The sequence below is a fragment of the Carassius auratus genome, chromosome 5, assembly GCF_003368295.1.
Source record: "Carassius auratus strain Wakin chromosome 5, ASM336829v1, whole genome shotgun sequence".
Lineage (NCBI taxonomy): Eukaryota > Metazoa > Chordata > Actinopteri > Cypriniformes > Cyprinidae > Carassius > Carassius auratus.
In genome coordinates, this window is record NC_039247.1 from 29,761,213 (window position 1) to 29,774,877 (window position 13,665).

Here is a 13,665-nt window from a genome sequence, read left to right on the forward strand (position 1 = left end):
TTTGCTGAGATTCTTGGTGAAAATAAAATAGTATAGATATAGATAAATAATGTAAATATAATTTTTTTAAGGATACATGGGGATGAATATGAGTAAAAGCAATGCAATAAAGAGAGTCTCGGTCGAAGGAAACATTGGTATGTGTGGATTTTCTCTCTATTTTTACACATTATTCATGTTTATACTGGTTATAAAATGTTAATGTGATCTTCCTCATTTAAAGATTTCTATTTCTAATAAATGCTGTTGTTTGGAGTTTCTGTTCTTCAAATAATCCTGAAAAAAAAAACTCAACTTCCACATAAATATGAAGCAGCCCAACACTAATAATAATCAGAAATGTTTCTTGAGCAGTAACTCATCATATTAGAATGATTTCTGAAGATCATGTGATGTATTCTAACATATATTCACATAGAAAACAGCTATTTTCAATTGTAATAACATTGCACATTATTACTGTATTTGTGCTCAAATAATTACAGCCCTAGCAGAACAGACTTCTTTGGAAAACAGTAAAAAAAATTAACATTTCTCCAAATTGAAAAGCAAAAAAAGTTGGCTTGGAATAGACGTATAGCGCACTTAGATGTCTGTTCTGGAAAACCATGATAAATGGTAGTTACACACTAAACACTGCATGTTTCACTGTTAAACCCCAAAAACTTCTTACCAAAATCCTTGATTTCACTTCCTGTTCGGCTAAAAGCTATAGCATAGATCTAAAGAGTGAAAATACTGAGATTTTTTTTTAATCTAGATCATTAAAACAGGTGGGAAATCACAGAAATATCGCCTTATGCACAAGATATATATTGAGAAACACGATCCAGGAGAAAACATCTCCACAGCTTGCACATCCTTTGAGATTCGATGAATGTCTGAGTGTCAAAAATGAATGAACATTGGAGTCTGTGGAATAAATATCATACCTTATTAATAGATTTCTCTTTAGGTGTGAACTGAAATAGAAATCTGAGCTGCTGATCTGACTGCCACTGACCTCTGCTGTTAATAAAGAGAATAAAAACAGAGTGATCCTCTTGAGATTTCATTCATCAAAACACGGCAAAAAGTCAAGAATGCCATTAGGTTTTCAGCTAAATGCCAAAAAAAAAAGCTAGTTCTTGACCTCACTCAATGTGAATTGAACGTGCTAGGACCATCAAAGAGTCCAGCATGTTGAAAGAGTTAAATGAAAGAACAAAACAGAAAAAATAATACATTTTAATGAAGATAATCTTATAAATTAGTGTCAAACTACACTGCATAAAATTGAAGGTACCCGAGGTTCCCGTTGAGCTTGCTGGTCCCACTAAAGTAGGACTGACATCTGCCACAATGACCAGAATATTAACCCCTTCGTCTGCTCATTAGTGATCGTGATTATAGGTTTTCACAGACATCTCATATTCAATTTCAGAACTCTCCATTCAAATACTCTTTTTCACATATAAGAAACAAATCGAGGCACAATTTGTTACTTTTTTTTAAATACATTTTAAAAACATGGTCAAGCTGATTTACAAAACAAATTCCATAAACTGCGTTTCCTTTCCCTCATAATCGCTGTATAAAGTATTTCCCTCTTTCTTCTGTGCTTTGACGGAAGTGCTTGCGAACCAACTAAACAAGTGCACACTTCCTGTCCTTGAGCTATTTTGTATTTCATATATATCTATCTAATGCCTATTTTATTTTATTTTTTTCAAATTACAGTTTCACATTAGTAGCTAAGGGTAAAATAAACAAAGAACTTCTCCATGCTATTGTGCTCTAGTCCCGCAGGTGGCGCTAAACACATCCTCGTCAATACTGACGAAGAAGAAGAAGAAGATCGCGCTGAGCAGCAGCATGGAAGAAACAGGTGAGTTTCCAGAAAGACACAACACGAAACAAACAGCTGTGCTCTTCTGATCATCTTCCAGATGAGGAGAATCATTAGGGCAGATCCTTCTACTTCGATCAGTTATAAGACGGGCTGCACTGTGAGCACAGATGCATTATGGGAGCCCTTCAGAGAAACTAACTGATGTTTTCTGTAAGCTACATTTCCATCAGTTCAGTTATTAACGTTAATATATCCATTTTTCTTTTAATACTTGACCGTAGTAGTTAATTATTTAGTAATAGTTTTAATAACGACATAAAATGCGTTTAAATTATTAATTAAGCTCTAGATTATGAAACATTGGTCGCACTTTACAGTAAGCTCTCATTTCTTATCATTAGTGGATGCATTCGCTGATATAAACTAACAGTGAGCAATATATAATGTATTTCAGTGCAGTTTTTTACAGCTTCTGTTAATCGGAGTGAATAGAAATCTACTTGTTCGTTGTTCGTCTCATTTCACATACAACTTTTGATTTTAAGAATGGGTTAATGTTGAAATTAACATGAGCTGCTACTTGTAACTGTGTAAACGACTGTAATAAACTTACGCGAACACATTTACAGAGAGAAAGGTATTTATTTGATGGGACTTGAATGTTGTTTACCTTCAGGCTCCTGGACGAGCACTAAATCTTTCTATGTGTTGGTGTTTTCTGGACAAGCACTAAATCTGTCTGTGTGTTGATGTTTCTGCTCTCAGAGCTGGTGGGATATTTCCGAGCGCAGATCAGAGAAGACCCGGACGTGGCTTCAGCGGTGGCTGCTATCCGATCGCTGCTGGAGTTCCTCAAGAGGGACCCGAGTGAGACCATCCTCGGCCTGCGAGAGAACATGACACAGGCCATCCGGAGACTGGAAGAGACGGATTCATCGGTGGCCGTGTCGTCTGGAGGAGAGCTGTTCCTGCGCTTCATCAGTCTGACCTCGCTGGAGCACCCGGTCTGTCTCTGCTCTTCAATCACTGCTATCACTCTTATCTTCTGTTCTGCTGACGTCGCTCTGTCGCTCTCTCTTTCACAGGATCTCTCGCAGTGTAAGAATCTGATGATAGAGCGAGGTGAGCTCTTCTTGAAGAAAATATCGCTGTCCAGGGGCAAAGTGGGAAAGCTGTGCCACACCTTCATCAAAGATGGAGCAGTAAGTGCAGTGCCAGAGCCATCGGGGCATGTCCTTTTGTCATTACTTTGGAAACGCTCGACTAATGTCTTCCTTCCGTCTGCAGAAAATCCTCACACACTCATCGTCCCGAGTGGTTTTAAAGGTTCTGGAGAACGCAGCGGCTGATAACAAACGTTTCACAGTATACGTCACCGAATCGCAGCCGGACTCAGCGGGGTGAGTCTTCAGTGCACTGCTCCAGTGACTCTTCTGCCCTACAAAGACAACAAGCAGTAAAACGGCTTCATAGTGTTTGGATTAAATTATTATTTTTCGCTTTGCATACATTTAAAAAAAAACAGGCCTCAATGCAGTGCTACTCAGCCGAAGCACAATACACACTCAGTTATGACGAAATGCTCATTGAGTTCTTAGACAGTAAATTAGATCCATGCATTCGTTCTTAAAGGGACAGCAGCATAATAAACCGATGATATTTTTTTTCATCAAGAGCTATTAAACACAAAACCCTAAAATGGAATTAAATCTATGCAACCCCAAATTTGATTCGAAAACAAGAATCAATTTATAATTGAATCGAATCACAAGGTACCAAAAGATTCCCACCCTAGTTGCCTAAGCTTGCTATTAAAATATGTGTGCAGTCGTACATTGTTTAAAGGTGCTGGTCTTATAATTGGAAAATCATCAAAAAGTTGATTTATTTCTCTAATTACATTCAAAAAGTGAAACTTGTATATTATGTTCATTCATTACACATAGACTGATATATTTCAAAAGTTTATTTTAATTTTGATGATTATAACTGACAACTAAAGAAAATCTCAAATTCAGTATCTCAGAAAATTAGAATATAACTCAAGGCCAATACAAAGAGCAGATTTTTAAAAATCTTGGCCAACTGAAAAGTTTGAGCATGAACAGGACTCAATACTTAGTCGGGGCTCCTTGTGTCTGAATTACTGCAGCAGTGCGGCGTGGCATGGAGTCGATCAGTCTGTGGCACTGCTCAGGTGTTATGAGAGACCAGGTGTCTCTGATAGTGGCCTTCAGCTCTTCTGCATTGTTGGGTCGGGCATATCGCATCTTCCTCTCCCAATACCCCATAGTTAAGGTCAGGCAAGTTTGCTGGCAATTAAGAACAGGGAGACCATGGTCCTTAAACCAGGTACTGGTAGCTTTGGGACTGTGTGCAGGTGCCAAGTCCTGTTGGAAAATGAAATCTGCATCTCCATAAAGTTGGTCAGCAGCAGGAAGCATGAAGTGCTCTAAAACTTCCTGGTATATGGCTGTGTTGACCTTGGACCTCAGAAAACACAGTGAACCAACACCAGCAGATGACATGGCACCCCAAACCATCACTGACTGTGGAAACTTTACACTGGATCTCAAGCAACGTGGATTGTGTGCCTCTCCTCTCTTCCTCCAGACTCTGGGACCCTGATTTCCAAAGGAAATGCTCAATTTACTTTCTTCAGAGAACATAACTGTGGACCACTCAGCAGCAGTCCAGTCCTTTTTGAAGCGAGACGCTTCTGACGCTGTCTGTTGTTCAAGAGTGTCTTGACACAAGGAATGCGAAGCTGAAACCCATGTCTTGCATACGTCTGTGTGTAGTGGTTCTTGAAGCACTGACTCCAGCTGCAGTCCACTCTTTGTGAATCTCCCCCACATTTTTGAATGGGTTTTGTTTCACAATCCTCTCCAGGGTGCAGTTATATCCCTATTGCTTGTACACTTTTTTTTTCTTTCTACCACATCTTTTCCTTCCCTTCGCCTTAGGGGTGCACCGAAATTTCAGTCGTCGAAAATTTCAGCCGAAAATGGCATTATCGGTTTTGGGCCGAAATAAAAAATCCAGCCAAAAATGTCACCCGAAAATGAATGTCAACTGCGCCACTCCCATCCGTGCGCTAGCGCTTGGGTTTGCAACTATACTAGACCCGCGCTTTAAAGAACATTATTTCGACGAAGAGAAAAAGCAGCGAGTGCCTGAAATGAAACAAAAAGAGCTGATGTAGATTGAAACATCTGGTGAAGGAAGAGACTCGACGGGGAGCGCACCGCAAACGCTGCCCGAGAAACGGTCACGTACAAGTGAGGAGGCGTACACTCCTTCACTTTCTGAGATGTTTGACGAAATTTTACAGGAAAGCACCCCAATTCATAGCAGTGTTGAAACAAGCGCAGCCGCACAACAAATAGAGATGTATCTAGCCGAACAACCCATTGCCAGAAGCAACAATCCTCTGGACTACTGGCGCGCAAACAAAGACCGCTTTCCATTGCTTGCACAGATTGCACGCAGGGATTTATCTGCCCCAAGCACCAGCACAGACAGTGAGAGACTATTCAGTGCAGCATCTCATGTTCTTAATGAGAAGAGGAACCGTCTTTCTTGTCAAAAATATTATATTATTATATAATATTAATATTAGTTATGTAACTAAGTTTTAATAAAAGTTTGATGATTATTCTATTGGTTTGTGATTTTTCATTTCAGATCCATAAAAAATTAAGCAAAACGTTTTTAAAAGAAGCCATTTTCGGCTTCAGTTTCGGTTTTCGGCCAAGTGCATCCTAAATTTTCGTTTTCGGCCCAGAATTTTCATTGCGGTGCATCACTACTTCTCCTCTCTATTAATGTGCTTGGACACAGAGCTCTGTGAACAGCCAGCCTCTTTTGCAATGATCTTTTGTGTCTTGCCCTCCTTGTGCAAGGTGTCAATGGTCATCTTTTGGACAACTGTCAAATCAGCAGTCTTCCCCATGATTGTGTAGCCTACAGAACTAGACTGAGAGACCATTTAAAGGCTTTGCATGTGTTTTGAGTTAATTAGCTGATTAAAGTGTGACACCAGGTGTCTTCAATATTGAACCTTTTCATAATATTCTAATTTTCTGAGATACTGAATTTGGGATTTTCCTTAGTTGTCAGTTATAATCATCAAAATTAAAATTAAATAAACATTTTAAATTTATCAGTCTGTGTGTGATGAATGAACATAATATACAAGTTTCACTTTTTGAATGGAATTGGTGAAATAAATCAACTTTTTGATGATATTCTAATTATATGACCAGCACCTGTGTATAGTACTTATTTTTTTATGTTACAGTCTTTAATTAATTAATGTTTTCTTTCCCCTTTTGCCTCTCAGTAAACTTATGGCTCAAAAGTTGCGCAAACTCAACATCCCCGTCATGGTGGTGCTTGATGCTGCAGTCGGGTGAGTGTTGTGTTTCGTTACATCACTAACCCTTTTAATTGCTTTAATTCTTGTCTTACTCAAATCAGTTTTCAGATTCAGTAGATGTTCGTTCCAAAACATTATTAATCAGAAATACCAGCGATATAAATATTTGGTTACACTTTAGAAAAGGGAACACATTCACTATTACCTAAGAGTTTTTCCTTAATAAACTCCTATTAGCTGCTTATTAATAGTTAGTAAGGAGTAAGGTGGATTAAGTGTTCATGCAGAATAAGGCATTATTATGTGCTTTAGAAGTAGTATATATGTTAGTAATATGCATGCAAATAAGTAACTAGTTAATAGTGTGGATTTATCCTTAAAATGATGAAGTGTTAGCACACATTTCTGTTCTCACGATGGACGACTTTATTAAGGTGAGCTTCGACCCCAGACATTAGATATGGTATTGAAGTGATTGAAGTGCTTCTGTTGTGTGATGTTCAGGTACATCATGGAGAAGGTCGACCTGGTGATTGTGGGCGCTGAGGGCGTTGTGGAAAGTGGAGGTGTTATAAACAAGGTCTGAAACACACACACTTTTGCATTCTTGATGTTTGCCGTTGTATCTAGTTGTAATAGCCACCATATTTTCAACAGCTGAAGAATCACAGTACACGAAGACATTTGTTTTGAATTAAACGTTTTCTGAAATGTTATGTTTGAATATGCAAATGAAGCAATTAATGTTTTAAATGGTATCGTTTGCACACATTTCAAGAATCCAAATCCAGAAAGAAAGTTTTAAATAATCTTAGTGAGTTTTCATAAATCAGATTTTAATTTTCACTTTCATTTTGTTGACATAATAGTGTTTTTACAGAGATATTCCTTAAATTAGAAAACACTCCTGACCGCTGGGGAAAAAAGGAAATAAAATGTTTATAAATCAGGAGAAAGATATATAAACAAACCCCTCTGCAGAAAAAAACCTTTTAGATTATAGATTGGAATAAAACTGTGAAGTGCGGTATGTTTAAGTGTCAAGTAAAAAAAAAAAACAAAAAAAAAAATGGCCTTTAAAGATATGAATTGTACTTGAAATCCACAGACAACTAGATAAAGTGTAATAAAATAAACACTCAGAATTTTGTTTCCACTAGTCTCAAAAGAAGACCAACATTTTTTTAAATTGACCAGTGCCTGGAAAAAACCAATGGTTTTGCTTGCAGTGTCTTGCCTTAAAACAAAATGCATTTAGCTGTTACTATAGCATTTTTTTTGTAAACTAGTGAAGTTATTGCACTTGTTTCCTTGTAGATTGGTACCTATCAGATGGCCGTGTGCTCCAAGGTGCACAACAAACCGTTTTATGTGGTGGCAGAAAGTTTCAAGTTTGTGCGGCTCTACCCTCTGAACCAGCAAGACGTACCCGACAGATTCAAGGTAAGCTAGTTAAAACACTTTTCCACATATTCATAATTGATGCATTTGATCGCTCTTGTTTCTTGTGTTCAGTATACAGCAGATATCCTGAAGACAGTGAAGGATCTGAACCAAGAGCACCCCATGATCGACTACACCCCTCCGTCCCTCATCACGTTACTCTTCACGGACCTCGGGGTGCTGACGCCCTCTGCTGTCAGCGACGAGCTCATCAAACTCTACCTATGATCATCGTGATGATGACCGCTCTTCATAAAGCATTTCTATCATTGCCTAAGTGTATGCACCTGAGAGATCCTGTATTTGAAGAGTATGACACAATCCTGATGTTAAGATTAAATTATCTGTTTAGTGGACAATCATTTTCATGAGTCTGTCTTTAGACACGCAAAAAAAGCATTTAAAGAATTGCTCATATTTACAAGTCAGTAATGAATACTGACTGTTCAGAAACGTATGGATATTAATAATATAGGCAGAGACCATTTTAAGCAGGTTAGATTCAGTTTCAGAGGTATTCTGCACTAATGCGTTTACATTTCTCAGGCATTACAAAATATAACAATATCCCTAAACTTCATTTAGTAGATTCTTTATTCAGTTAGAAATCACAAATGATCAAAATACAGCTTTTATGAGCAGCATCAACCTGCAGTCACATTTAATAAGCTTTACAACATAACTATTTAACATCACACTACAAAAACTACAGTTTCACAGTACATTTAATATCAACACTAAACTCCTAATAATTACTCCATTAGAACAAAATATCTTCCATCAGACTTGCAGTTACTCTTAACAAACCTGAGAAGCGTACCACAGCTCAATGACTATCGGTCACAATAAGGTGTGTTAATAATACTGCTACAGCTGTGGCATTTCAGAGGCTCTCTTGAGCAGTTTGCCAACAGATGGACATAAGAGAGCCACATCTTCCAAAGCATTTTTGGAGAGCATAGCGATATCCACGTAGTTTGTGGCTATGGCAGTGTCACGGTTTTTCTGTTGCACTAAAAAGTGGTCGCCAAAAGCTGCTCCAGCAGAGAGACGCTGAAAGACATTTCTTCCTCTCTTGTCCAGACACAGATTAACCTTGCCAATTAATATCAGGTACATTCCAGTGGCAATGTCTCCTTTTCTGTAGATAAATTCTCCTAAAAAAATAACATCAAAATGTGATCAGAGTTCTTCAGTGAAGCTGGGCTGTGAGTTTGGGACCGATCTCAGATGAAAACAAATGCTCACCAACAGGGAAACAGCGGAAGAGGATTCTGGTGGAAAGTTCCCTTACGACAGGTTCTCTTAGGTGCGAGAATAAATGATGCTTCTTTAAATGCTGCATGCAGATTCTAAATCAGAAACAAATGGCTTTTTCATGTTATATGTTGTGTTGGATAATATGGAGAGTCAATAATTATTTTTACTAGAGTGAATGTTATTTAAAATGGGAAGAAATGGCTGATACGGTACCATAGATGTATTGTGCACCCCTACTACATTCATCGTAATTATTAAAACAGACACAACTAAAAACATGCTGCTCAAAAACCTAGGTAGGCTTATTTACCTTGACACAATGTCCATTTTCAAACAGCGGGGGACACCTTTGAACAAAACCTCTGCGCATGTGCCTTTAGTGCGGTTCCACTGATAACTGTAGAACTGCATCACTCGATTTTGTAATATAGATGGGACTTTCTCATGCATCATGTGTTCCTGGATAGTCTGGAACAGATAACGAGGTTATTAAGAAATAAATCGTTCTAAAAAAATCTAAAACTCTTCAAAAACAGGGGTTCTCAACTCTGGTCCTCGAGGTCCACTCTCCTGCAGAGTTTGGCTCTAACCATGAAAAACACGCCTGAACAAGCTCTTCAAGGTCTTCAGGATTACTAGAAAGTTACTGGCAGGTGAGCTTGATCAAAGTTGGGAGATAAACTTTGAAGGAAAATGTCCTTCGAGAGCTAGAGTTGAGAACATCTGCTCTACAATACCATACACTTATTAAATACAGTACATGCAGTGTTTACAGTTACCTGCAGTTTTTCCTCGAAAGCTTCCTGGAATGTCATCTTGTTTGTTTGTGCAGCGACGAGAAGTCCCATTTTATAAATCACTTGAATTTTAGACAGAATCATTATCGTGACACATGCGATCATTTCTCCAAAGTTTGATGCCGTTATATCACCATAGCCTGTTGTTGTGTAGATCTGTAATATCAAGTAGGTAGCGTATCTATACAATTCAGTGAAGTCATGGATCTCTGCAAAGGAAAAACAAAAAATAGTGCAGACAGACTGTAAAACTTGGGCTACAATAACAACGAAACTAAATTCACTGCAGAAACTTGAGTCAGTTTGAAGCTTTTCTTACTGTTTATGCAATAATATATGAGAGACCATGAATATACCATAAGTAAAAGGCTCTCTTACTAAAGAACAAAACGTTCTCACTTTTCACACTCAAGGCATCCAAGAACTGCTGTTTGCACACACGTTATAAAGATGTCAAAAGTGTCCTGTAGCATCTTGTGGTATAATGAATAAGAGACACTGCCGGTAATATTGGAAGGCATTACTTTACAGACAATATACTTTTGGACAAGTTATAAATCATAAAGATATGAATACTTTAGCCAATAACAAGCTAGAAAACGTAACTCAAACATGTAATATTGTAACCTAATGTTAACTAGTTGATGCATGTAATAAATTCACTGATCAGCCACAATATTAAAACCACTGACAGATAAAGTTAATAACAGAAATCATTTCAATGGTGCTTGTCAAGAGGTGCAATATTTAAGACTATGAGGCAGCAAGTGAACAGTCAATTCTTGAATTTCATATGATGGAATCAGGAAATTTTGCCAAAAGGGGCAAATAGTGATATTTAGATGATTGGTGCAGGGCATCCTTAAAATGGCAAATCTTGTGAGGTGTTCCCACAATGCAGTGGTTAGCTGTCAAGCTCTGATAAGGGACACCGTGGAAAGACAGGGTTGGGTCAGTGTGTTGGAGGAGGACCACACAGAGGTGTGTGGAGCTGCCATCTTGGAACAGGCAATAGCGGGGGAACTATGTGCGGATACCGTCACTTCTGAAACCTTGTGAGCAGACACCGCTGCCTCTGGGGAACTGTGAGTGGACACCGCTGCTTCGGGAGCTTTGTAAGCGGACATCGTCACCTCGGGGAGCTGTGAGCTGACACAGCAACTTCTGGAGTTTCTTTAGATGGTGCTACACTTATTAAAGAAGGCTGTGTGGCCAAAACAAGTCAGAAACACTACAGCACTACAGGCCAGTATACTGAATTAGTTCTTATATTTTTATTTACTTTTTTGACTGTCTACTTATATTAGTCAAGGTTTTTCCATGTCGTAATGTTGTTTTATAAGCATTTTCCACATTCAAAATCAGACTGAAATGATCAAGCTTATTAAAAATAAATGGATATTTGATTCCTCATGACTCAACTCCTATGTTGTCAAACTGTCCAATTTTTGTTTATTCCCTACCTGTTTCTGAAATCCATGACATTATTCCTTGACTCTCAACGAATGAAACGCAGAGTACTGCTGCACAGTGGATAAAGAGGAAGGTGTGGACGAAGTACTTGATCATCCTAATCAACATAAGACTGAAAACACACAAAAAAAAAAGAAAGAAAGGGTGAATGTGAGTTTTACAAATGAAAAATTACTAAAAGGTAATTTTTAAAATACATATACATTAAGCTGATGGACAAAAATCATGAAAAAAAAACTAAAACAAACTTGTTTGTTAATGATTGTTCTTCTTTCCACATAAACAGTAAGAGTGAAATAATGCGTGGCAAGTGAGCAATCCGGACATAAATAATCATAGGCAGGAATTTTGTCGGTTCCTCTTTCATCTTGTGAAAAATGATAAGGCCATACGGAAATGAAAAGACCATATCAAAGACAAATCCCACTTTCCTCTTCATGTAGTTACGGGATGTTGATCTGTATTCTGAAATAAAGGTTCCACTGTCATCATAATAACAAATTCGAAACTTCAGGAAGATCTGAAAGAAAGGTGCAAGAATTAAGTGTCATGAGGTCTACACACTCTAAGAATCTCAGCTGTGTATGTTTGTGTTATGATAAGGGAATAATCTTGAGTTTAATGTACAGTAAATCAATGATTATTTTTACTCACCTCAATTATTTGAAGTAACTCAACAAACATTGTGAGCATGAATAAATAATAGTCAACATCAAACACAGTGGGCTGCAGGGAGAAAGAGGAAAGAGTTAGACGAGACCCTTTTTATATTTGGTGTTTGTGCCAGTACTTGATATTTAACTTATAGAATCTTCTAAAGTACTGTAATGGACTTTAATACAGACTGTGTAACTGTCTTACAGTACTGTCCTAAAGTTTGAAGAGTTTCGTATAAGGGTTTCTCTTTTAGTGTAAAGGCCTGTTCATACCAAGAACGATAACTATATTAGCATCCACACCAGCAAACGAGATTGTCTGTTTATACCAAATGAGCGCTTGTCTGATGACGCTCTCGAGCTGGTTATAGCAGGATTGATTCTGATTGGCTGTCAGTGCTTTTATCATTCATCAGCTGAAAAAAAGCTGTGGTATGGACTCTGCTATTCTTTAATATTGAGAATGATTTTTAGCACTATACCTTTATCATTATCTTTGTTATCGGTCTGAACATGTCTTTAGTCTATAGGATTTATTTGCCTGTTTCAGCCACCACCTGAAAATTTGCAGTTAAAAGGCCAATTCACACTACCACAACAAACTCTTAACAAAACATGGCAAACCATCAATGAACTATTATACTTCATACTTAGAGTAAAAGGTTTTTTCTTATCCCTAACCTTAAAGTCGTTCTTAAGGCCGGTTCACACCAAGAACAAAACCTATAAAATATATTCCACCTTTAACATATGTTATATTAACATAATTGCAGTGCATGCTTTAAAGTAGGAATGATTTTGATTTTGTCAATGTTATCATTCATCAGCTAAAAAAAATTGTTCTGAAAGTGATCTAATTGAATAAACAATGAGATCGTTCCTCTGTGTCATCATTGTTTCAGCTGCTGTGGACGTTTTTCTTTTTTTTTACTTTATGTTCATAGTTATAGTTCTGTGTGAACAAGACTTAAGAATTAGTCCTAGTCGGCCTATTAGTGATGTGCAGCTCTTTTAAAATGGACAGGAAAAACACTGACTTGAATCACTGTCCATCAGATAGTGGCACCAAAAGGTATTTGGACACTTTTGAACACTTGTGACACATTTTTACATATATTTCATTTGCGTTACCTCAAAGAAAAAACTGATAAAAAGCACAAGAGATACCATACACACCATGAATGTTATGGACCAGAAAAAAATGGTGATCAGCAGACAGGATGTGTATTGATAGATCACTCGAAAATTGCTCTCAGGATCAATGGTTTTGTTGTGAATTCTTCTCATGTTGTTGAAAATCTTCGAGAAGAATTGGATAAGCACTGATGAGATGAATGTACATAGTCTAGTGCCCAAAGAACGTGAACGGAGTTCAGCTCTGTGCTCTTCCTCAGCCATGTTTTCTCTATAAAGTTTTACAGCTGTAACAGATAGAAATGTCATTTTACATATGTTCATCAGATTAAAATGCAGTCAAGAGAAAGGTGGCAGATGGATAAGAATTGCAGGTGTGTAAAGAACAACACACTATACAGTTTTTGGCCATGATTTTTCCAACTGAGACAAATTTACAGAAACCGCATACAGCCGCATATACAATAGACAGTTTGTCACATGCCTGTTTATCCTTTAAATATATATATATATATTTTCCCCCTACTGGAATGTCACAGCATACTCAATTAAATTAAGTATATTTTTTCCCACTAAAATTTGTGAGTCAAGTCTGCAAGCAACACTCACTCGGCACCAAAATGTAATCATGGTCAAGTGGACACAATGCAACAGACAATACTTAACACAGATACAAGCATGTTATATTGT

At 37.6% G+C, this 13,665-nt stretch overlaps 2 protein-coding genes across 2 annotated transcripts in view; one reads left to right on the forward strand and one right to left on the reverse strand.

The window, feature by feature from the left end:
- The first annotated feature begins 19 nt into the window (after positions 1-19).
- Positions 20-8,011, forward strand: LOC113085077 (translation initiation factor eIF-2B subunit alpha-like). The gene is made up of 9 exons (XM_026255082.1): positions 20-137; positions 1,781-1,867; positions 2,597-2,835; positions 2,917-3,033; positions 3,119-3,231; positions 6,177-6,245; positions 6,717-6,792; positions 7,530-7,655; positions 7,728-8,011. The coding sequence occupies exons 1-9, from the start codon at positions 77-79 to the stop codon at positions 7,881-7,883; spliced, it is 1,044 nt and encodes a 347-aa protein (XP_026110867.1). The 5' UTR covers positions 20-76; the 3' UTR covers positions 7,884-8,011.
- Positions 8,012-8,159: 148 nt separating this feature from the next.
- Positions 8,160-13,665, reverse strand: part of cngk (cyclic nucleotide-gated potassium channel) — a 60,266-nt gene continuing 54,760 nt past the window's right edge. Inside the window, exons 36-43 of the mRNA XM_026255075.1 lie at positions 13,018-13,262; positions 11,840-11,911; positions 11,434-11,705; positions 11,176-11,297; positions 9,695-9,921; positions 9,226-9,383; positions 8,904-9,007; positions 8,160-8,812 (exon numbers count right to left, since the gene is read on the reverse strand). Of these exons, the coding sequence (XP_026110860.1) occupies positions 8,523-8,812; positions 8,904-9,007; positions 9,226-9,383; positions 9,695-9,921; positions 11,176-11,297; positions 11,434-11,705; positions 11,840-11,911; positions 13,018-13,262 (1,490 nt within the window). The 3' untranslated portion in view covers positions 8,160-8,522. The remainder of the gene's footprint in view (positions 8,813-8,903; positions 9,008-9,225; positions 9,384-9,694; positions 9,922-11,175; positions 11,298-11,433; positions 11,706-11,839; positions 11,912-13,017; positions 13,263-13,665) is intronic.